Genomic DNA, 24,065 nt, shown 5'->3' with positions numbered 1-24,065 from the left:
AGGAGTGGAGATATTTACAAAATTATTGTTGCATGGTTCCAGCCTGGGTGAGTTGAAGAGCACAATTAACCTACCATAGGTTTCTCACATTCTGCCAGGAACAAACGTGGTTAACATTCACTATAGTTAACTATAGTTTGTTTGAAACAATCTGACTTGAAAATAAACTGCAGTTAATGTCAACAACACAGTGCTGGTTTGTACAAAACACTAAACCTCAGTTAAGCAAAACTGAAAGCAAAAACTTCTGAACTCCTTTTTCAGAAGTGTAGAAGGACAGGAAGGGAGGGGCATGTGAACCAGAAACCTGCCTGTCTGGTACGCATCACGCTAAGTGTTCAGCAACCTGACCTAATTTGCACCTCCCAAACCCTTCAATTTCACACTTCTCCAGTTTTTGTGATATACTTCACAGCTTTAAAAAACATTACAATGAATTTGAAAATTTCATATTTTAGAATACATTTAGAAATGTGTATGAAATACATATTTAAATGTGTATCTTGTTATTAAACGTGTTTAAATATGAATTTTCATAGGTTTTTTTTTAAAGAAATAATGCAGAATTGGGATAGAAAAGGCTTAAGCCAAGAGAAAATAATTATATCTGCACACAATCTGCAACTGATGCAGAAGAAGGTACAGCAACCTTACCTTTATCTTCTTTAATAGTCAACATAGGGAGAGTGTAGATAACTTTATAGGATGTTAGAGGGGCAGAGAGGGCAGCTCCAAGGATCTCCTACTCAAAAAAAGAAATATTTTTAAAGATGAGGTGACCGCCACATTATGGCCACAGGATCACTTACAAATGAAACATTCTAGTGTCTTCATTTTACAAACAGTTTCTCCAAAACCAAGTCATAATATTTTACTTTTTGTGCTTACAGAAAAGGTCAAATGCAACAGAGAAATGCTAGGGAAGGCACGGAAACCAGACCACAATGCAACTGCAACAGCTGAGTAAGGCATTAAGTAGCAGATCTCTGTTATATATGTATGCATACAAAACATACGTTTTTGTAGTGCTATGCTTTTGTATGAAAATTTGCCCTTTAGCACGGTATCATTTTAACCACATAAATGCTGGTTCTGAAGATGACTGCACTGTTATTTTAAAGATTATGTAGAGATTCCAACAACATCTGGAGGGCTTGCTTATCCATTTCTGCACTAGTGGAATCTATAAGTTCCAAGTTAAACATTTCTCAAAGTTTGCCTGCCTGTATAGGGGCACATCATCCGCCTCATGAATGACATTAACAATAGATGACACTATTGCTCACCTCTCCCATCAGCTCCTTCACAACAGGAACTACACCATTAGTTTTTGTAAAGCCCTGGTAGGACATATTCCTGGCAGCTCTCTGTGTGCAAATAAAAATATCCCCATTCAGGGTCTCAAAGCCAATATACTTCATATCAGGGCGAACCCAGCAATTAGTCTGCCCAAACATGGTCTCCGGTCTCAGAGTTGCAGCTACTAGGAAGATATTCTTTCCTTTAAGGCCACTGTGAAAAGAAAGGAGAAGTTGTCTAGAAAAGTATTTGAGAATATGACCATTCCCAAGGAAGTCCCCCAAGAATTTCTACGTATTAGAAATTCTACCCCTTTATTTCTGACAGTTTCTATATAATAAATGTAATCTATGAGATCCCTAATCAAATTAACCTGGCAATGCAAAGACTTATTAGCCAAGATGCCGATAATTACCTTAGCTTTACAGGATAAGGTTCAACCACCTTCATTTTGATTAGTGTGTATTCTTGAGGTCCAACACCCTAAGAGACAATACATGAACAATAATGAGCACACCACTTCCATTATTCAATCTGATCAGATGCCCAGAGGCAAACTAGAACGGACTGCATGTCAGCAACTATCCCTATTAATTGACAGCAGTTAAGAAAAGCCATGATGTATCCTTTCTAAGATAAAACTTTCAGAAAGCTAAAATAAATAAGTGGGGATTGTGCGAAAAAAATCTAACATAAAAATGCAAGCTTCCAGTTAAACAAATGCACTGGTCAAGATCTAAATAGATTGGCCAATGGAATTTATCATTTTTGTCATTTTTTTGCTCCGAAAGAACTTATTCCTGCTTCCATATCAAACTATTTCTACAAGACTTCTGTTTTAGTACTTTCTGATACTGTACTTATTTTGCCTAAACCTCTTTAGGTTCTAATTTATATATTTAAAGTAATTAAGTGAACATTCAAATAGACTGTAAATGCTTTATTTTCCTCAGTCCAAATGCAGTACATCATTAGTAGTCAAATGAATCAAAAATCCTTTGTTACCTCCCCGGTTTGCCTGTCATGATCCATGCATGGTTGTCCATCTTTTGGAGAATAAATGGTGTATCTAAAGGACAAATTAAATGCATTATTTAGATAAGTGCAAGAGAGATTGAACAGGAAATCCTTTGTGTTTAGAAGGTCACAATGCCAGCTTAAAATGAAATTCAGGCGCTCTCAATGGTTTCCTCATAGCTGAATAATTTCAAGGAGAAAGCTGTTATCTAGAATGGACTGAAGAGGACAGTTTCTTGCTTTCTATTTGGCTTTCACTTCCCACAGAAGATCCTCAATCTAAGTCAAAATACCGGGCTAACATATGCTCTCTTTATTACTTTATTGAAACAGAATGCCATCTATCTAGTCAGTACAGAAGCAGGTGTATATCACATGACCCCTCTGTTTAAAGGAGCTGGTTCTGGGGGTGAAAAAAAACAACAGCACCTGTACCAATTTAATTAATGATCTACTCATTTACCAAATGCAGAATAATAATTTGCAATTTTGACAATTGCTTCTGTTAATTTGATCATTTATTTTACTTCATTTGATAAGGAAACTATTGATCAAGTCAATAATTCTCATTTCATAACTGGGATAATTCAGTCGAAGTTTAAAGGTGCACATGTACTCTCCAACATTTGACAGAATTATCCACAAGCACTCGCACCAAAGAAGCTATTGGCTATTGGACTGGTGAGCTCAGAAAGCCTATAATCAAAGAATTCCCCAGGCCACATTTATGAAATGGTACACATTGATAAGCAAGAGGATACTTCAATCAATTCTTCAAGTTTTATAGAATGGATATATTAAAGGACTATCTTACCGTTTCCCAAATTTAACTTTATTTCTTTCCCTCAGAGTTAGAAATTGCCATCGTACAAAAGAATCGTAATAGGGGTTGACATCAGTGGTGACAAAGGAACGTCTCCAGTCTACCTAGAAGTTCATAAAAATGAGGAGATGCATGATGTTCCAAAAGTTTACAGTGGTACCTCGGGTTACAGACGCTTCAGGTTACAGATGCTTCAGGTTACAGACTCTGCTAACCCAGAAATAGTACCTCGGGTTAAGAACTTTGCTTCAGGATGAGAACAGAAATCGCGCGGTGGCAGCAGGAGGCCCCATTAGCTAAAATGGTACCTGAGGTTAAGAACAGTTTCAGGTTAAGAATGGACCTTCAGAACGAATTAAGTTCTTAACCCAAGGTACCACTGTATATGGAAACTCAGTGTCACCAACAAGAGTTCTCACAAATTGTGAAACTAATTCCAAGAGGACTTTAGAACAGCATCACCTTCATTCCGTGTGGCGTGGCAAGATGAATATAAAAGCTAGGGGACTTTCAAAAACAAAAAGTCATATGCCATGGGCATTAGTTGTTCAAAATGGAAAAAGTAAACGTTTCCAACTTTGTGATTCCTGCAACAGTAACTGCTGATGTAACTCAATCCTTCAAAGCTATTTCCCCTCTAAATAAGAATAACCAAAACATCTGCTATAAGTAGGCAGGTGTTTATGAAACGCTGTTATAGCTAATGTCAAACTTTGTGACTCAGAATTTAATTTGTAAAAGATCTACAGCATAACATCACAGGGTCACTCAGAGGAAATAAATTAACCTAAGAGAAAGACTTTTTAAAAGTTATACTTTTAGAATAAACAAGTACCTTCAGTCCCATGCTCTTTAAATCTTGAATAGCCAAGGGTGGGAAATAATCAAGCCAATGTTCAGCCTCTGAAAATTTCACTATTTCTTCATCAGAGAGACCTAAAGATTTCATGATCCCCCATTGATACTTTGAAGAGCCAGTCTTGGCAGCAGCCTTACTCTTCAAAGAAAATAAGAAAGCAAAGTAAATAGACTAAGTAAAGCAGAATAACTATGTCAGTTTTATTATATTCATAAGTGTAGGATGAACATGTCCATTAATTTTTTGCACATTTATGGACGATATATGCAAGTCTACATCTGTACCCCTGAGATGCAAACAATCCTACAACAGCACCGTAAAACATTTATATTTTAAATTATACCTTTTTGCCTTTAGCCTTGTCTTTGATGACCACTTCTCCCCCCTTTGGCACTTCCTCTTCCTCCTCCTCTTCATCGGGGAATTCTGGTGGACAGCCATACAGCTCCATTTCTCTTTTCAACTTATCTGCACATGCCTATGGGAAAATCCGGAGTGCCTCAGTTAGTATAGTTGGATCAATGATTCAACAGTGCAAGGCTTGGGATAAAATATTGTGGCAATTCCAAACTTGCTGCCAAAAAGAAAGACCGGGTGTCAGAATGCTGATGAATATTTATTGGTGGTCCAATATGCTTATTTGCTTGTGCAGATTCCAGATATCTGTGCAAGTATATAAAGCCCCTAAAGGCAGACCTTTGGGCTAGCAATAAATATTCATATAACAATAAATATTCATCAGCATCCTGGCGCTTGGTCTCTCGTTTTGACGGTTCATTTTGTGGATGCTTCCTGGTGTTTTTTCCTCTGCAATTCCAAACCTGGCATCACATCTTCAATTGAAGTTGACAGTGTAGTAAGTGATCTGCCATGCCAGTCCCCCAAAGGGCTGGCTGGCTGGCTCACTTATGGTGCACAAAATTTTTAAAGAATAGCTCTCTTCATTTTAGCTTCAAAATGAAATGATGAAAAGAAATGCTCTGCATCAGCAATTAGAGTTAACTTATTAGAAGCCACAGAAATAAACAAGTTGTTACTCTACTACATTTTCTTCATAATACCAGAAACACAGGAGATACTAGGACATTACGGTCAGGATCCAAAACACCATTTAATTACTTTCATGTAACAGAGACTTGGAATGAGTGGTCAAACATCTGCTTGCTATCCCTAGCAAACTGTTTTTGAAGCATAGGGGAAGCAGAATGTGGTATGTTCAAAGGTGGGGGGGGGGGTAAAAATTCCACTACGGATGCCCAAAAACTTCAGCACACCTAACAGATCTGTGGATCCTGAGAAAATTCTAAACCCATATATGGAAGCAACTGCTATGCCACTCACATGAGTACTGATTACTATGACAAAGAACTCATTCAAACAGCTATGCTAAACCAGAATTTTCACATCTTTTACCACAACACACCTATGTGCATGTTTTATACCTACTGATCTCCAAATCTAAAACATGTCACACAAACCACTTTGTTTCTAAACTCAGAATCTGTGTACCCCTGCTACAAAAATGGAATGGTTTTTTAAAAAAAATATTTTATTTTTAGAAAAACTCATACAGCATAAGAGCCAAAAAGGAAGTAGAAAACAAAACCCTAATTTTACCTTAATGGGCATGCCTGTACAATGTAGTCCAAAAGGGAACAGGCAGCTTTTTCCTTTTAGTTTCTGGTACCCAATTGCAAACTGTGGGAAACAGGATCACAATGGCAATAATATAGCATATACCAAGTAAGCTTTTGAGTATCAAGAAAAATAAAGGGAGGGAGAGAGCATGCAGGACTGGAAAAATGGGTGGGATCAAACACAAATGGGTGGTTTAGAAGTATTAAGAAATGTTTGCATTTAGTTGTAAACATTGAAAATGCTTTTAAGACACACATTTTTCTTTTGCTATTTGTGGTACTACAACTGCCACAACACACAATTTGAAAGGAACAGAAAAAGCAAAATTATTAATTCCCAGCTAAGTTACTGAGTTAATAGAACGACTTCTGTTCATGCAATGGAATTTCCTCTCCCTCTCTTTCCTGCTCCACCCCCTGCAATCTGCCCCAGTGCAAATCATTGCCTGAGCTCAATGACTTGGTTGGATACAGCCCGATGTCTTCAACAGAGATTTTAGAGAGTGGGTGGCACTGTGGGTTAAACCACAGAGCCTAGGGCTTGCCGATCAGAAGGTCGGCGGTTCGAATCCCCACGGCGGGGTGAGCTCCCATTGCTCGGTCCTTGCTCCTGCCAACCTAGTAGTTCAAAAGCACATCAAAGTGCAAGTAGATAAATAGGTACCGCTCTGGCGGGAAGGTAAACGGCATTTCCGTGTGCTGCTCTGGCTTGCCAGAAGCAGCTTAGTTAATCTGTACACCGGCTCCCTCAGCCAATAAAGTGAGATGAACACCGTAACCCCAGAGTCGTTCGCGACTGGACCTAATGGTCAGGGGTCCCTTTACCTTTACCTTACTCCCTAGACTAAAGCAAATAAAAATTCTACAGTGAATTAAATTTTCTGTTTGCTCCATCTCAAAATCACTGCACAGGGAACAATACATTTTTTAAAGTTAATATAAAACAGTTATCTGACCAGGTTACGAGAAATAAAACTTTAACAACTGCTAAAACCTCCATTTACCCCCCAGTAAGTATAAGCACAAATAAAAACATCTTGCAAATATTTGAAAGCCGCGTTGTGTAAGTGGATCTCTGAAGAATGTCAACAGTGAGATAAATCACTGAGGACACCCCTCTATATACCAACGCTTCTTGCTCTGAGACACAGGAAATATGCAAGAGTGAGTTTTCTAGGCAAGTCTGCAGGAGCCTTCCCTAACCTGGCATCCTCCAGATGTTTTGCACTCTTTTAACTTTCAGACTTAGCCAAATGGCCAATAGGCAGGGAGAATTGCAGGTGTGCTCCAAAACCATCTAGAGGTCACCAGGCTAGGAAAAGTTGGCCTACATTTAAACGGCTCAAGGACTGAACAAGAACACTTATTTTCCCTGGGAAGGCTTGTTGCTAACAAGGAAAATTTCTTACCTCACATTTGGATAAGGAAAACGTGTGTCCTAGATGAAGCCGGCCATTCATGTATGGGTACGGAAAGGTGGCAAAGTACTTGCCATTGCTGAATGGAGATTGCAAAAAAAAACAAAAAATGTGCATCAAATGATCTGCAGAAACTAAACTAAAAAATTACAAATACTACAATTCTATATTCCCTTATTCAGGGAAGTGTGATATAGAAGTGTTTAAGAAAGATGTTGCAAACAACCACATCAGTACCTGCTAAAGGGCATTTCGCTTGAGGCAAATGCACTGACTCCCGTATGAACACTAAAAATGTCATAAATTGGGTCTGCCGTCCAATTAAAGATTCAGTTTTAAACTACACTTCTAAACACACTCACCAGGGAATAAATCCTACTGCACTCAGCAGAACTTCTGAGTAAGAATGCATTGGATTGCACTGTCATCAATCAAATATGAGTTTTATTGAAATGAGTGATTAAATGTCCATCCAAGTAAATAAAAACTCCAGAGGAAGATGACAAGGATGTGTAGCATAGCAGGAATCATATTTGAAAAAGTCTTCCCTCTTATGCGATAGAAATGTTCTTTGAAGGTAATATCTAGTTGCTACACCTATCACAAGCCACTACTGGCACTTTCTCTAAATATATTCTTCTGAGGATCACCTAAAATCTTTTAAGTTGCACGGGGGGGGGGGGGGGGAACCCTAATTCCTTCTGGGTACATAATCAATTAACAGAATTTAAAAATATTTATGTCCTGCTTTTCAAACCATTTTTTCCATGTGACATGTTTAAAAAATAAAATAGAGCACTAAAAATTTTATTGCAGCATTAAAAACCAGAAGAAAAGTAGCATAAATCACAACAAAACTTTAGCCTTCCAAAGTAAAAATGTTTTGAGTATTTTATCATTATAATGCTCACACATGCGCATCAACAATCATAAAAGTCCTCTCCAAATAACATCTGGGTTTGAGGTGAACCCCATTAAACCAAATTCTGTCTTCTTCTCCTGTTCTTCACTATCTCTGCCTACAGAGCCATCCACAGCTTTCCCCACTTGTAGGATAATTAGAATCCTTTTTGTGTGCAGTTAACTGGAACCTAATTTATTCATTATCACCTTTGGTTACTGTCCAAATTAAAACTGACACAGAATGAAGGTTGTATTCAGTAGTGACTTTGCACCAGCAAAAAGCACAGAGGCCATGTAATTTTAGCAAACACCCCGCTTCCCACTGCTGTTCTCTGTGCTAAATTGTATGCTGTTCTGAAGGGTATTCCAATCCACAGGAGCAGTGTCTCAGGGGAGCCAGTCACTGCAATGGACAGGGGGTACTGAAGATCGGATGCACAGCTTTATATGCAAGCACTTTCCACCCCTGCGTAAACTCAGAAAGCGATTAAAAAGGAAAAGCTACCAACTGAGCATCAAGTTTTAGTTTCTTTCATAAATGCAAAACAATCTCCTTCTTCCATTCAGTTAAAATTTAATCTTACGCCATTCAGGCTACAATCCCATGCATATTTATGCAGTTCACTGAATGCAAACTAGACTCCCCACACACAACAGAATTGTCCCAATCTGGATGGGGGCAGTTGTGATAGATAGATAGATAGATAGATAGATAGAGAGTACATTCACAAAATTGCTATTTGCATGAATGGCATCTTCCCCAGTTTGTGCCTCAGTGGGACTTCTGAATCGTGTTGATGCTGAAGAAACACAATTTCTACAAAACATAGGTTCAACACTTCCTAAATAATATCAAAATTGTGTACAATCTTTACTAATATTATACAACTATACCAGGTCTATAGCGTTGCAATAAAATTATTTTATAGACTGCATGGCTCTTTAAGAACACAATGCAACTGTTGATACAAATGTACAAATAGCTCAAGTTTCCATGCTAAAGAAAAAAACTGACAGATAAAAAACTGGTTGGAATCTCCTCAATGACTGTTCAGGTATTTTAATGGTGCTAAATGCCATAGCTATCCAAATGTGAACTCACAATAGCATGCAAAGTCAACCGAACAGGTACAACTGAGACTCAAGACACTGATCCCAATTAAGGCTCCTCAAAAGCCACAGAGAACCAAACCTTCAATACTCTGCACATTCCCCGCTCTAGTTTTTGTCATAATTCTGGAAAGAGTATTCCCACCTTTTGTGGTTTGCAGCATCTGCTGCATTAACCTCAAATGCTCCCTCATCATGCCACTTCTTTTGAATTTCCTTTTCAATTGTCTTCAAGAAGTCCACTTTAGCTGTCCCCTTCCGTTCCTGAAGGAAGAAGACAAATCTATTAGAGCAAGTGATTGGCTTAAAAGTCAATAAATGCCTACACATAATCACACTGGAATATTATAATCCACTACGTACAGAAGCTATCACACACCCTCCACAACATTCATCAAGCAAGATGTTTCCTATACAGTGTTCAAGCATTAAAAAGAAGATATGAGCATTTATAGGAAAATACTTAAAATTTCTACCCCTGCTTCCATATGAGCTTAGATCCTAGGTTTTTTTTTTGTTGGAATTATCAATACTGCAAGCTGTCAAGGTCATTTTGCCAGAAGACTCATTTATTAGTTGCTGCCACACATTAAAAACCTTCATCTTGACATCTTTAATAAGCAAAATGTCTGGCATTATTATGTACATCACCTTGAGACATATCCAAAAGGAAAATAATAAATAACCACATTTAAAATTGTTGTTTTTGTTGTTGTTGTTATTAGCAGTGTGCAATATGAGGCACTCTTCAGATTTTATTATGAGGTTGTCTTCAGAGTTTGATGCATTTCTGCTTACTCTGCACAGAAAAGGCACTGGACCACATTGAGGGACTGAGCTATCCCATTTCAGAGAAGTAAGGTAGGCTTTGCCCTTATCAAAACATTGTGCCTTCTTTAGAACTTTAATCCTACCAGTCCCCTTAAACAATGCACTCATGTCTGAGGAGGAAATAAATGGGGTACAGTTAGGGACTCAATTACAAGGGTGACTAAACAAGGTCTCTGTCAAAAGTGTGTAGTCTGGTTAATTAGCCCATAATTACATCACTGTAACAAATAAGGTTCGGAGTTCCTTTTAAATAAAAAAGTATAACTGAAAAGATTTTCTCTTGGAAAAAGATACAATTTAAGAATTAAAGTAATGCCTAGGTACAAAGTGTGAAAGCAAGTGACTTTTACAATGCACATATTTTTACTTGAAGCTCTTGGAGAAAGAAATACACACACAGGTAAAATCTAATTACAAAATGCTCATCTGCATAAAACTACTTTGCAGCATATTAACTGACACCACTAAAACTAAATTAATTTTAATCTGTCATACTCTAACTACATTTCACCAGCTGGATAGTCTTGGTGCCTTTAAATTGGAGACTGAGGTGCTATGCAAGCTCAAGCACAATCGGACAATTCTTCCTGACTAGTGGAGCATGAAAACTTTGAACCCAGCCTGTCATATTATTGGTTAGTGAGGCAAAGAGCAGTCAAACTAGTGTCACCACGAACACATCAGATTTATTATATCTGAAACAGTTAGCAGCACATTATATAGAGGAACCAGGAGCAGAAAACATTCATCGTCACTGCCATCACCACCACCCGCCTTGCATCCTCACTAATGCTTGATTTCTTACTGTGTTTTAATTTGTTGGAAACCGCCCAGAGTGGCTGGGGTAACCCAGTCAGATGGGCAGCATATAAATAATAAATTATTAATATTATCCTGAAAATATAATATGACCTCTACGTTGACCATAATATGTGGGCAGATTCAGGCTGGATAAGGCAGTTTTGCAGATCCTAAAGCATATGGGACTTTAAAAGCAATAACCAGCACTTTAAGTTGGAGCCACAAACATACTTGAAGCCAATGCAGATGCAGCTAATATAGCAATATGATCAAAAAACCCAATCAAGTTTGAAAACAGGCATCTTACATTTAAAATGAAAGCTCCTTGTCACAGACTCACAACTTTTGATGCAACGTAAGGTAAAGGTAAAGGGACCCCTGACCATCAGGTCCAGTCGTGTCCGACTCTGGGGTTGCGGCGCTCATCTCGCTCTATAGGCCAAGGGAGCCGGCGTTTGTCCGCAGACAGCTTCCAGGTCATGTGGCCAGCATGACAAAGCCGCTTCTGGCGAACCAGAGCAGCGCACGGAAACGCCGTTTACCTTCCCGCCGGAGCGGTCCCTATTTATCTACTTACATTTTCACGTGCTTTCGAACTGCTAGGTGGGCAGGAGCAGGGACCGAGCAACGGGAGCTCACCCCATCGCAGGGATTCGAACCGCCGACCTTCTGATCGGCTAGCCCTAGGTTCTGTGGTTTAACCCACAGCGCCACCTGGGTCCCTTTGATGCAACGTATCATACCTCAAAAATGAATTTATGATGTTCACTTTCAGCAGGTCAGCCATATCAATAATGTAGACCCCAAAAGGCTCAAGACCACTGGCCTTTCTCAGGAAAGAAACTCTAATGTTGCTAATAAATAAGGGGCCAGTAAAGTAAGGCAAGACACCATAAAGTATCTATAAGATACATAAGACTTAATAGTTAAAGCTATGGTTTTCCCAGTAGTAATGTATGGAAGTGAGAGCTGAACCATAAAGAAGACTGATCGCCAAAGAATTGATGCTTTTGAATTATGGTGCTGGAGGAGACTCTTGAGAGTCCCATGGACTGCAAAAAGATCAAACATCCATCCTTAAAGAAATCAGCCCTGAGTGCTCACTGGAAGGACAGATCCTGAAGTTGAGGCTCCAGTACTGAGAAGAGAAGACTCCCTAGAAAAGATCCTAATGTTGGGAAAGATGGAGGGCACAAGGAGAAGGGGGCGACAGAGGATGAGATGGTTGGACAGTGTTCTCGAAGTGACTAGCATGAGTTTGGCCAAACTGCGGGAGGCAGTGAAAGATAGGCGTGCCTGGCTTGCTCTCGTCCATGGGGTCACGAAGAGTCGGACACGACTGAACAACAACAAAGACTTAATACAAATTGTCGATCAACACAACCAGTTTAGACAAAGCTGTGGCAACAAATTTTGTCTAAAGACCCTAACAAACATGCCATCTTTTGTTAAATGGATTACACAACTGTCACTTTCCCCATAAGGAACAGCGCTCAGAGACGATGAAGGAGATGAACCAGGATGGGATTTTATCTTTTAACAGTTGCATAAAATATATAACTTCAATAAATACAGCTTTTCTCATCTCTAATGGCAAGCTGTATTTGCTATGGTTCTCTCATCTACTTTACTATTAAAGGTGCAACTTTCAGCCATGAAACTATGCTGACCAGACACACTGGATATCGTTCAGGAAGGAAAACGAGTTTCCAGCATATAATCTCAACCCTTCTCCACAGCACTACTGCTGAGGATTTTTAACAACGACTTTAGGGTTCTTTTAAAATCGTGAGACCTTCTATAGTGCAGTATGTCCAACTACTGTATTCTAAACAATAAATAATGGGATACCTCAGGGTAAGAGATAAACGACACTTGAAGGGAAACTTCGTAGATTAATATCTACCGCTTCTTGAATTTGAGTCAATCTAATGGAGCCCACCGCATAATGTCATGTAGGGAATACTAGACCCAATCACAACCCCGACAAATAAGCTATTTTATATCATGTATCTTAAAATAAGCATATGCAACTTGCTTGCTTAGCGTGAAACACGTTTAGCGATTTGACATGGAAACGCCAGACAAACCCCCTTATAACTGACGGAGCTGTCACAGCAATATGAAGCCCATAGGAAGGTCGGCCTTCCTCCATTCCCTTCTCTTTGCGGGGGAAGGGGTCCATTTCCTGGTCCAAGCCGAACCCCCCCAACTACCCCCCCTCATTCGCGACCACCCAAAATCAACAGCCGCGGGCGTATTCACCGTCATCGCTCCAGAGCGTCTTCAGCCAACAGCTGCTCTCACGGCTCGAGCCTCCTCCACTCCACGCTGCCGGTTCCCCCACAATGCAACGAGAGCGCATGTGTAAATCCGCTTCCTTCGCAAAGGCTTTTGGGAGCTGGAGTCTACACGCCGCCAAAGCAAACGTTGACAACGCCGTAGAACTGCAACTCCCGAAAGGCATCGCGCTTGCCGGGTAGTTCTTTCCTAGAACGGAATACTACGATTCCCCTAATGCACAGGGCCTGAGAGCCGCACCAATTTCTAAAAACAGGGGTGTCCGAACCTTTCATGTTCTTGGTCCGATTCTGCAGGGGGAGGGCGCTGCCTTTTCGTTGTTTCCTCCACCCTCCCGCTTTGTCCACGTGACTACGAAGAATTGACAGCATGGGAATATCCTTTGATTCCTCCTCCGCGCTTTAAAAAGAGCCCGTTTTGGCTATGCGATAGTATTGCAGGAGTCCTGCCCGGACACCCCGTAAGAGCTTTAGCTTTAACAGGAGCAGAGAATATGTATTTTGACACAATAGTTTTCTGCATACTGTAGTTCTCTGACAAGCATTAAAAGTCTCTGAAAGTTGTAGAAAACCTTAAAAACGGGAAACAGCTTCTGCACCTTCAATGTCACATGCAGTCTGGGTGCAGAGGATAGTAGACAATAAATAAATAAGCAATCTTATTTGTGTGTATGTTTTCAGATACAAACCCCACCAAATTCACTATGCCAACTACTACCGACTAACTGGGGTTAGTGTTCCTGGTTACCCATTCACCTGGGATTGTCCCACTGTGTTCTGCGTGGAAATGTATAATAAATAAAATATGCTGTAAAATAAATTGCTGAAACCATGAGAAGCCTTTGTCAAAGCCTGTGTTTCAAAAATAGAAAGGTATGACGGAATGATCAGAAGCTTTAACATGATGAAACTACTGGTACAGTATATTAGCCCCAAGACACTGGTTCAGTTTGCAGATTATACATGGTATTCATTTATACAGATCCATAGATGAAACCTAAGGTCCACATAAAAACATGATAGAATACAGTAATGTTAAAATTAAAATTAAACAAATTTCTTCTTCAGCAGGGTGTGAAACTAATATACAGCACTTACAGAACACAAGCTTTAGTACCTCAAATAGCTAGGGTGTTATACTGTTGTTCTTTAACCAGGTGAAGCTAATATACAGAACTTACAGAACTGTTCTAACACACAACATCACTGGGTGATTTCAAAATGGCTGCCATTTCAAATCTGCTGTTTACTCATTGTTCTTAATATAGCTATCTATCTTTGCCTGTTATCAGAAAGCAAAATAATATTTACTATGGTATGCTCATGTACATAATAAAATTGGAATGACACACTACTAAAAACAAAATAAAAAATAAAAAAAATCCTTCCAGTAGCACTTTAGAGACCAACTAAAACATACTTAGCTGGTCTCTAAGGTGCTACTGGAAGGAATTTTTTTATTTTTTATTTTGTTTTGACTATGGCAGACCAACACGTCTAGCTACCAGTAACTTACACTACTAAAAGTTTAGTTAAACCAACTGGGTTCATGCCGTAGGTCTTGAACTTTCTATCCACAGGCTTGAGCCAGCTGAAAATTAGAGGCCCACCAGTCATAAAATGGTAGTGTAAGGGCAGTGTCAGCCACAAAATGGTGGCAGATGGAGGCAGAGTGTGGCATAATTTTATTTATTTCATAAAACGTATATAACTTCTTGGTTGTTAAAGACAACAACCACTTCCAAGTAGTTTACATAAAACAAAACCCGTCAAAGGTGTTTACAATTGGCAATTACTTTCGCTTTCTACTAATATCTAATCCATCTTCGGAAATTACTAAATTCATTGCCACAGCATTTTCTTGTGCCAAGGAATTCCATAGCTCAGTGTTTCTCAAGATAAGTAAAGACATTTACTCTCAATGTATTGTAACTCAGCCTCCCCATTTTGGGTAGAATTTCCTGATCCAGAGGCTCTAAGTGGAGAATGCTTTTTCTTTTACATTTCCCCCTTAACCTCTCATAAAACTTTCAAAGTATTTTTTTTTTTATCAATCTGTGATTTCTTCTCCCATTTTCCTTTCAAACTCCACCTGTACTTTATTTCCTCCCATTCCCAGGCTACCAGTTTATTTAATAACTTCTTACTCCTATATAACAGCTTTCTCTTCTTATGACCTTCCTTTAAGTTCCCAGAGTTTATTTCTTCTTATTAATATTAGCAATTATGATAATTAACCTTTTATCTCCCTTTCTAATTTCTTTCAACAGGTCTTGTGGCTCTTTTCTTTCAGAGGAAGGAGAACTTCCTTCCCTCCATCTGTCTCCCAGCCACCTTTACTCAGCATGCAAGGAGCTGCTCATATGGACCCTGGCCTAACCATAAGGCTATGGAGCAGGGCAGACAAGCAAAGAGGCCCTGGTCAGGCTCTGGCACTGAGGCCCACCTGAAAAGATCGGAGGACTGCCATGTGCCCAGCTTCACAATGTCAAGCTTTCAGACAACCTTATAATAGGTCACATGTATATAAGTGTATCGTAAGTGTCATAAGTCCTAGAATTCAAAGAAATTTTCATATCAGAATGATTCAACTTTATTATGTTTGCTGCTTTCCTTTTACAGTATAGTAAGCCCGCAACTTACATGCATTTAACTTGTGCATATTCAGCTTTATGCACACTGCAAAAGAAAAATTAAAGAGGGAGCAAGGTTCTGGGAAAAGTAACTATGGCAATCCCACCCACCATTGAACCCAATGGGTTTTCACTATACGCATTTTTAGTTTTAGGTGCAATCCCCAGAACATAACCCTCACTTAAGTTGTGAACTTAATGTAACAGTATGTCAAGTGATTTCTCCTCCCAAAAAATCCAGTACTGTAATGCACTTTGTTACCATATCCTTTGTTTCAGACATCATCAATCTCAACTGGAACTGGTTGTTCCTTGTTTTGTTGAGTGCACTGCTGCACGATCCAATACTTATATTGTCTCCATTGGGACTTACTCCCAGGTAAGTGTGTATAAACTTTCTTGAAACGGATATTAAACGTAATATTGCAGAACAAAGCAGGATTGCACCTTGCAAGCACATCTCTGGAAACAGAGATGCACAGATCAGACCAATTTCCTACTGGGAAAAGACGAGTTTTGCACGGCAGAATCCAAAGCGCAAGTCCAGATCACTGACGGTGTTCCAGTCACAGTAGAGCCAGGGAGCAACAACTCATAGCTAACACCGATTTGGTTAAAATCTTTACATACCAAGGGGGCGGGGTTTAGATGCCACGAGGGCCCCACCCCCATTGGAACACACGCAAGCTCAGAACTTTCTAGTGCGCATGTTTAGGATTGCAGTTTACAAAAAAATGTCTGTAAGAAATATTCCTATGTACGTTATTTTACTCCTAATATGTATTCCACTGAGCTCGGAACCAATAACTCGCAAGCGACCTTCCACTTGCTAGAAATAAAATGGAAACTATCATTCCATGCTTTGGAAAACGCAGAGAACATACCATACTTTATTTGGTTGCAGTCCCATCCATTGGTTGTGTTGCGTGTGTGTGTGTCTGTGTCTGTTGGAGGCGGGATTGGACTCTGCACGCGCTCAGAGACAACCCCTTTCTTCGCAGTCACTGCGCACGTTCCCGAGCGCCGTCTATACGGCGTGCCGAGGCCTGGCTCGAAGCCACCGGGCCCTCGGGAGCGGTGCCGACCCTTGTTATTTCCCCCCTCCTCTTCCCCGCTCACGTCGCTCGTGCGCCCGCAAAGGGTTTCACGCGTGCTGCCTCGACCTAGCCTGCTGCGGCCTTTCACCACTGACCCCCCTCCCACACCCGCTCGCCCACTACCTCCCGCGGCCGCGGATTGGCTCACTCGACTCGGAGCCTTGCCACGCCATTGGCTCCGCTAGGAGACCGGGTACCCGCCCCCCCTCTCCGGCACCCAGCAGGTTCGGCTGCGCTCTCGGCTCAGCTAGTTCCTGGTCTGACTCTTAGGCCCTGCCTGGGCGACAGGACAGCGGGGGAGCTGCCGCGGGCGAGTAACTGCTCGCGGGGGAGCGGCGGGTGGGGGAAGGGAGCCGGAGAGATGCTGCCCGGAGTGTAGCCGCAGCAGCAGCAGCGCCGCCGCCGCCACCATCATGATCATAGAGAACGTGGACGCGCTCAAATCCTGGCTGGCCAAGTTGCTGGAGCCAATGTGAGTGCGGCGGGGGCTGGTTGTGGGGAGTAGAGGAGGAGGGCGAGGGGCAGCGGCGGTGGAGGCCTTCCCATGTGGGAGAAGGGAGCCGAGGGGTGAGAGGCAACCGAGGAAAGGGGGGGGCCGAGCTGGGGAAGAGGAGTTAGGTTATGTGGGGGCTCCTTGCTAAAGAGTCGGGGGGGTGAATGAATAGGTGAGGGGGGTCGGTGCTGGTAAAATGCCTCAAGTCATGGGGTACATGTGCGGGATGGGCTTCGTGCCTGGCGGCGGCAAGAAACGATTCGTGAAGAGCTGCTGTGGGTCGGCAGGGGGTGTGGGGCAACTGTCGTCAACTAGGGGTGTGCTTCAGGAACGAGGTTAAGGTTATAACTGGTTTGGGGGCGGGGAGGCCGCTGAGGGGCCGCGTGAGGAAGTTGGTTGTTTGGGTGGGACACACACACACACAAAAACACGGAAAGAGTAGGTGCTGAGGTTATTGGGCTATGCAGGTTACATTTCTGGAGGGGGTGCTGCTTTCTGTCTTCTGCACTTGCTCATAGTTCTCCCAAACTAATCTGGTGACTAATTGTTTAATAATGCATAGCTACCATAGTATATATCACTTTAACAAAAACAGGGGAACTACTCTTCAGAGCAGCTCCTTGAAAATTAGAACATGCAGCATTAGGCCAAGTGTGCTTTACTTCAGGAGTGCTACAGTGGAGACAAAATTTTGCCCCGTCCTGTGTTCATCCCTTTGTCATAACATCTGAAATGTTGGGGGTTGATAAGTTGTTAGTTAGGGTGGTTTAAAATAGTACTTCATACGAAACAGGGCAATCTTGATTGTGCTTTTATTTTTAGTTGCAAGCTTTTGGTTCTAAGTTGCTTTGGGTTTCCTTGGGCTGCTTACCCAGGGTCTGTGTTTCCTTTTTGGAAATGAGGCACAGTGGAGACTGTGGTGTCTTTATGATATATGGTTTATTTACACGTGAACCTCCATTTGGAGGGGTTCACAGCAACACCCCCACAAAAGCCTTGCTATCTCCCATAGCTGCAGTTGTCAAAGTGGCCCATGGGAGTAGGGGAGTTTTGGACTACTGTTAAGATACAGTTCCCCATCCTGGATATATACTGAGAGCTTGACATTGTTGCTTAATAAGCTGATGTTTTGTCAAGCTGGCACTTAAATTCTAAGTATATCACTGCATCAGTGATAAGCGGGCAGAGATACTAGACAGAAATCTTACATTATATATTTGCAGTTGGTCTGTTAATTGTCTTTTGGCCCAGGAGCTAGCATGTCAACTTCCCTGCACTTAACTTTGGGAGCAAGTACTCTACACTAAACTATTAGCTTGAATTGATATGTGACTTCAGTTTAAAATTCTGAACAGAAAGTTAAGACTACAGACACTCTTGAATATGCCAAGAGTGAGTTAAAAGTAAACTTGAACTTCCCTGTTGTAAATAGACAGAGTGCATTTCTGTCTCATTTGTAGAATCTTAATGTGTGCTTCTCTGCTGAGTAGAGTTGTGAAACATTAATTTTCAAATGCCTGCCCAGTTCCTTGAAGACATTTCAAGTGCTAATTATCCTGCCTTTGTGTTTTTGTTGGCTTTAATATGCATTTCCTATTTCAACTACTACAAAATTCTGATTTATTATTAAACAATAAAGAAGTAGCAATTTCACATTTGCATTTCTGGGCAATTTTGGTATTTAATCCATAATTACAGACTTGCATAATTATGACCATGAAAAGTTTATAAATTCTTTACTGTGGGTGGGATTCACCTAGCAAACTCTGAGTGAAAGTCCTGGGCAAGGGCTTCTGTTTGTGCAATGGGGCTTCCCCACTCTCTTCCCCCTGCTTGCCCCCTAAAATTGGCTTAGGAGGGTTAGGAGAACCCCTAGTATGGGGGGGGGGGGTTAGAAGAAATAGTTCCTTCTGGCTACTGGATAAGCTTGTGCAGATGGAATGTTTATCATAGCGTAACATTTAATTTCACCCAGTATATTTAGTTGTGCATAGTAGTTAATCTGCTAAATGACATATTTGGTTAATATTGATAGTTGTTTGGCTTATGCTTGCAGTCACAGCTGTACGTAAATACAGTTGCTGAAACCTAGTTTTGAATATTATGTCTTTGTTAGATCAACATGCATTTTTTTCAACCCTGGTTTCAGAACTGGTCATAAAAACGTGCTTCATTTAACATACGAAAAGTAGAAAAATGTCTCTAACTTACGTTTTAGATTTCTTGAATATCTACAGCTGCCCTTATACTGAGCCAGATCCTTTGGTCCATCTCACATTATTATTGAGTTGGCTGTCTTGAGTCTCATGCCAGGGTCCTATCTAGACTTTAACTGGCGTCTCCAGGCATTAAACTGATACTCTTTGCGTGCCAATCATGTCATACCATTTTGCTATTGCCCAGTCGCCCAGGTAATTAACTCATTTGTGGTTCAGCATCCAGGAGCAAAGAGGAAGTTTTTTATTCAGCTGAATTAAAAACCTCACAAATGACACTTTGAGGGTAGAATAGTGATTATTTGCACAACTGTGGAAATCAGAATTGGGGAGAGCCCTGCTGCAGTCATGCCCTGCTTGCTTCTCATAGGTTGGCCATGGTGAAAACAGGGAATTGGACAAGATGGGCCTTTTGCATGATCAAGCAGGGCTCTTAATGTTCTTAGTTCTCCCACGGAGGTGTCAAAATTATACTGGGTAGTAGGTTTGCTTGTTTGTTTGTATAGCATTTGTTCAACATAATTTCTATTTTTGTATCAATTCTATATCGAGCACCAGTTAAATTAAAACAATAGCAAGATGTTCTATCCACCCTTGAATTAGAAGACTTCATTCTAAGGCTGCTAGCTTAAGCATATGTACTTGGAAGCATGGCCCACTGAAATTTGTGGGACATGTTGCTCAATAGTGAGGGGAGATATTCATGCTTAATGACATGTCTTCACTGAAGATGAATCCATTGTAATGCTTCATTGTGTATTAGACTCATAAAGCTGTAAGTTACATAACGATAGCAGTATTTTTTTCCTTAGATGTGATGCCGATCCATCAGCCTTGGCTAACTATGTTGTGGCATTGGTCAAAAAAGATAAACCAGAAAAAGAACTGAAGGCTTTCTGCGCTGATCAGCTAGATGTCTTTCTGCAAAAAGGTACTGCTGTGATTTTTTTCCCTAATGGCAGGATTTTGTGAATATGGTGGTAAGAAACTTTAGGTAGGAGACCTGGAGATAGAATAATAGATTTGTAGAGTTTGAAGGGACCCCCAGGGGTTACCTAGATGGAGCTTAATTATATGATAGCAGCTGGTTGATCTTAACTATGATGAAAGCATTTTTGAGAACATATGGCGTAGATCCAATGGGCTACTTTAGGCAGAGGACAACACCCTACAAGAGTGTACTTTTGTGGAACATTTCATTTCCTTCAAATGGTAGACCTCCGTGTCACTTGGCAAATAATGAGAAAACTAGTCCAGCGTTCTTTCAGGCACAAGGAACTCAACTGGCCTGGATCAAAAGAGCAGAAGTGTGATTAATATAAAACTAGGGAGTAGGATCTCTTTTAGAATGATTCCTTTTTTCTGTATGTCTCTTCCAGAAACGTCAGGCTTTGTTGATAAACTCTTCGAGAGCCTATACACCAAGGATTACCTAGCTCCCAATGAACCAGCAAAGCCAGAGTTGAAGCCTGTGGGTCAGGTCAAGGAAGAAATCAAAGAGGAGGTAATGTTAAATTTCTTTGTCTCTTGCTTGTGACTCTTGGTGCAATGTTGTGCATTTTTGTTCAGAAGTGTGTCCCACTGTGTGCATAGGATTGAAGCCATGCAGTATAGTCGTATACATATCTACTCAAAAGCAAGCACCCTTGAGTTCAGTATGTCTTATTGACAGGCAATTATAGGATTGCAGCCTTAGTCTAGCTTTTTTAGAAACATGAGTAGTTTCCCCCCTTTAATATCCAAAGGCAGCAGATAAGCTGATGTGTGTATGCATGTAGTTATGCATCTCATTTTGAAAAGCTATGTATGGCAGTTAGCAAAGTGAAAATTTCTTTCATAGTGCAGCCCTTTTAGATGATGAATGGCTTGGTAAACTTGAGATGTCAACACTGCTTTTACATTTATTTATAGGCTACTCTATAACAAGGTTCTTCAGGCAGCTTACTACATAAAAGAAAGCAAATTAAAATTGATTGAGTAGTGGAATAAAAAGTATGAATTCAAAACAATGCAACCCAAATTATAAGGAGAGAATAAAATAATAAGGTTGAAACAGTTTAAATCTATAAAAGACTTTAAAAGTCCTGGATTATTATTATTTTTAAAATTGTTTTTATTAAAATATTTTCTTGGGTAACAAAGGAGGTATTCATGTGGTACCAAAAAATATAATATCGTGCTCTCTGCAGTCACCTGGTCGAAGCACCCAGTGATGGGTGTCAGGCGAAGACTTCAAGGTACATATAGGACAAAGCGATCCTCCAGGTACCCTGACCCGCAACCATAAAAGACTGAAGGTCAATATCAGCATTTTGAATTGGGCCTGGAAACAAATTTGAAGCCAGTGAAGGTGATGAGCACTGGTGCAATGTTCTCATCTCTCTCACTTAGTAACCTTGCAGCCATATTCTGACTGAGGCTTCTGGACAATTTTCAGAGATAGGCCCACACACAACACCTTGCATAATCCAGGCAGGTCGTTACCATGGTGTGGATAACAAGTTAAACTATCTGTCCAGTTACAGTTGTCCTAGATAGGGCTCATCAACCTGGGAGGGTAGCCCCTCTAGGAGAAGGAAAACACTGATCCTAAACCGTCTCTACCTTACAGCTATACTCATTTGTATGAAAGGCTTCGGGAGTAAACCCTGAGGAACAATCTGTGCCAACTGATTTGCAGGACATATTTAGGAGTATAAAAGTCTTAAGGAGCAAACTCTAAACAAACCCAGAGTGGGGTGCCTAAGGCAGTTGGATGGTGTCTTGTATGCCTCCTCCTAGTAACTCCTGCAGCCAAACGGGTGCCAAATGTATTGCTCTGCTTTCCTTTGAACAACATCAGCGAGGCCGAGAGGGAAGTCTTGTCGTCTACCCAGGCTTGTGCCCCAGGGAGGTCACTTCGGTGCCGCAGATGCAGCAAAGTTACAATTGTAACTGTAGTATCAATCTAAACTGGTAGAAGGTTCTCCATGCTACACTTGTCCTTCTAATGATGAAGCTGAATCAGTGAGCACACCCAGTGTCTAAACCTATTAAATCTAATGTCACTCCAATTAAGGTAGTGCAACCAGGCTTTAAAGTTGGTTCTGAAGCCAGATAACCAGACCTCTGCAAGCTTCTGCTTTTTGAGAAATTTTACTTGAAAAGAGAGTTGCTCAACAAGAGTCCACAACTTCAAGTACCCCTGCATGCTGTTATCTATCCTGAATCCTGTTGAGTCTGACTTCATACGTTGCTTGCTAAAATCCTAGAACCTCGGCTGTTCTAAGATTGTACAGTTCATAGTACTAGGGGTGTTTTGTTTAAGAGTAAGTGTAGTGGGGGAAATAAACCACTTTTCCTTAAAGTGTAATGTGTTCATAGCTCAGACGGGCTGATCTGGTGTAAGTGGTGGACATATTACAGCAAAGTATTTGGCTATACTTAGATAAGGTCAAATGAGACATGATATCCTCACACCACACAGTCCCGCTCCTCCCCCATCTCGTATGCCTGTATTTCTTGTAATGTTAGAGGTGATTTTTATTTCTAATTTTAAATTCTCTTAGATATCAAAACATTAACTAGAGAATGCTTAAATCATGTTTAGACCCCCCCTTTCTATAGACAGTTCAGTATATTCTGTCACACTTGTTGTATTTTTCAGTAAGCTTTTTTAGAAAGCATGAATTGCATTATGTAATGAAAGCTAATGGCTTTGAGATTAGAGTTAGACTGTTGCACACTTTATGCAGAGTTCCTCTCAGTGACTGTTTAGATATTTCAGCTCTTCTGCTTATGAAAACTAATAACCCTGAAATAGCTCCAATAACTCTTGGATGAGACTGATTTTTCATTTCAGTTGGCATTCAGGCCTTCCTTTGGTGCTGAGACTGCCTTGGTTGGCTTGTGTCAGGAAAGGGACAGGGAGGGTGTGTCCGTATTGATTTTTCTTGACCTCTCTTCATTTTTTGATACCATTGATCATAATATTCTTACAGAGAGGCTGTCAGAGTTGAGAATAGGGGGACTGTCCTGCAGTGGCTTTGTTCCTACTAGGTTTATTCTCTCCAGAAGGTAGTGCCCCATGAAGCTTCCAAAGCACAGGGTTCGATTTTATCTCCCATTCTTTTGAACAACTGCATGGAACTCTGGACTAGATTATGCCCAACAAATTGAAACTCAATCCAGATAAGACTTAAGACATTGGTAGCATGCAGGTCCTCTGTCTGGATGAGTAGAATGCATCTTCTTTTTGAAGGTGTTGCACTCCCTTTGAAGGAGCAGGTGTGCAGCTTGATGGTACTCTTGGATCCAACTTAGTCATTGAAAGCGTAAGTTGCCTCAGTGGCATGGACTGCCTTCTACCAGCTTCAGCTACTAGCTCAGCTGTGTTCCTATCCAGCTAGCCATGTGCGTGGTTTCAGTTGTCTGTGCTCTGGTAACCTTCACATTAGACTACTGCAATGTGTCATACACTGAGCTGACTTTGAATACAGTTTCCAAATTACAGTTAGTTCAGAACATGGCAGTTAGATTGTTAACAAGAACAAGGAAGCATGAACATATAACACACACCAATTCTGACCCGACTGCTCTGGTTGCCAATTTGTTTCAGGCCCCAATTTGAAATTCTAGTTTTGACATTT

The 24,065-nt window shown here is 40.8% G+C and overlaps 2 protein-coding genes across 10 annotated transcripts in view; one reads left to right on the top strand and one right to left on the bottom strand.

Annotated features, from left to right (window-relative positions):
• LARS1 (leucyl-tRNA synthetase 1) overlaps positions 1-16,537 on the bottom strand; it is a 42,008-nt gene extending 25,471 nt beyond the window's left edge. Inside the window, exons 1-11 of one of the 2 annotated variants that reach the window (XM_033140005.1) lie at positions 16,516-16,537; positions 9,212-9,330; positions 7,045-7,132; positions 5,616-5,696; positions 4,342-4,476; positions 3,975-4,136; positions 3,131-3,243; positions 2,305-2,368; positions 1,715-1,782; positions 1,287-1,512; positions 655-742 (exon numbers count right to left, since the gene is read on the bottom strand). In XM_033140005.1, the coding sequence (XP_032995896.1) occupies positions 655-742; positions 1,287-1,512; positions 1,715-1,782; positions 2,305-2,368; positions 3,131-3,243; positions 3,975-4,136; positions 4,342-4,476; positions 5,616-5,696; positions 7,045-7,132; positions 9,212-9,330; positions 16,516-16,518 (1,147 nt within the window). In that variant the 5' untranslated portion in view covers positions 16,519-16,537. Of the gene's footprint in view, positions 1-654; positions 743-1,286; positions 1,513-1,714; positions 1,783-2,304; positions 2,369-3,130; positions 3,244-3,974; positions 4,137-4,341; positions 4,477-5,615; positions 5,697-7,044; positions 7,133-9,211; positions 9,331-12,963; positions 13,070-16,515 lie in introns of those variants that run through there. The other variant, XM_033140004.1, reaches the window with a different exon arrangement.
• A 428-nt stretch (positions 16,538-16,965) lies between these two features.
• Positions 16,966-24,065, top strand: part of RBM27 (RNA binding motif protein 27) — a 28,676-nt gene continuing 21,576 nt past the window's right edge. For 2 of the 8 annotated variants that reach the window (XM_033140002.1, XM_033139995.1), the window contains exons 1-3: positions 16,966-17,200; positions 20,235-20,368; positions 20,817-20,941. In XM_033140002.1, the coding sequence (XP_032995893.1) occupies positions 17,142-17,200; positions 20,235-20,368; positions 20,817-20,941 (318 nt within the window). In that variant the 5' untranslated portion in view covers positions 16,966-17,141. Of the gene's footprint in view, positions 17,201-17,253; positions 17,296-20,234; positions 20,369-20,816; positions 20,942-24,065 lie in introns of those variants that run through there. The other 6 variants (XM_033140003.1, XM_033139997.1, XM_033139996.1 and 3 more) reach the window with 5 other exon arrangements.

This window comes from Lacerta agilis, chromosome 2, assembly GCF_009819535.1.
Source record: "Lacerta agilis isolate rLacAgi1 chromosome 2, rLacAgi1.pri, whole genome shotgun sequence".
NCBI lineage: Eukaryota > Metazoa > Chordata > Lepidosauria > Squamata > Lacertidae > Lacerta > Lacerta agilis.
The sequence above is the reverse complement of the archived record's forward strand: the minus strand, read 5'-3'. Positions and strand labels throughout refer to the sequence as shown.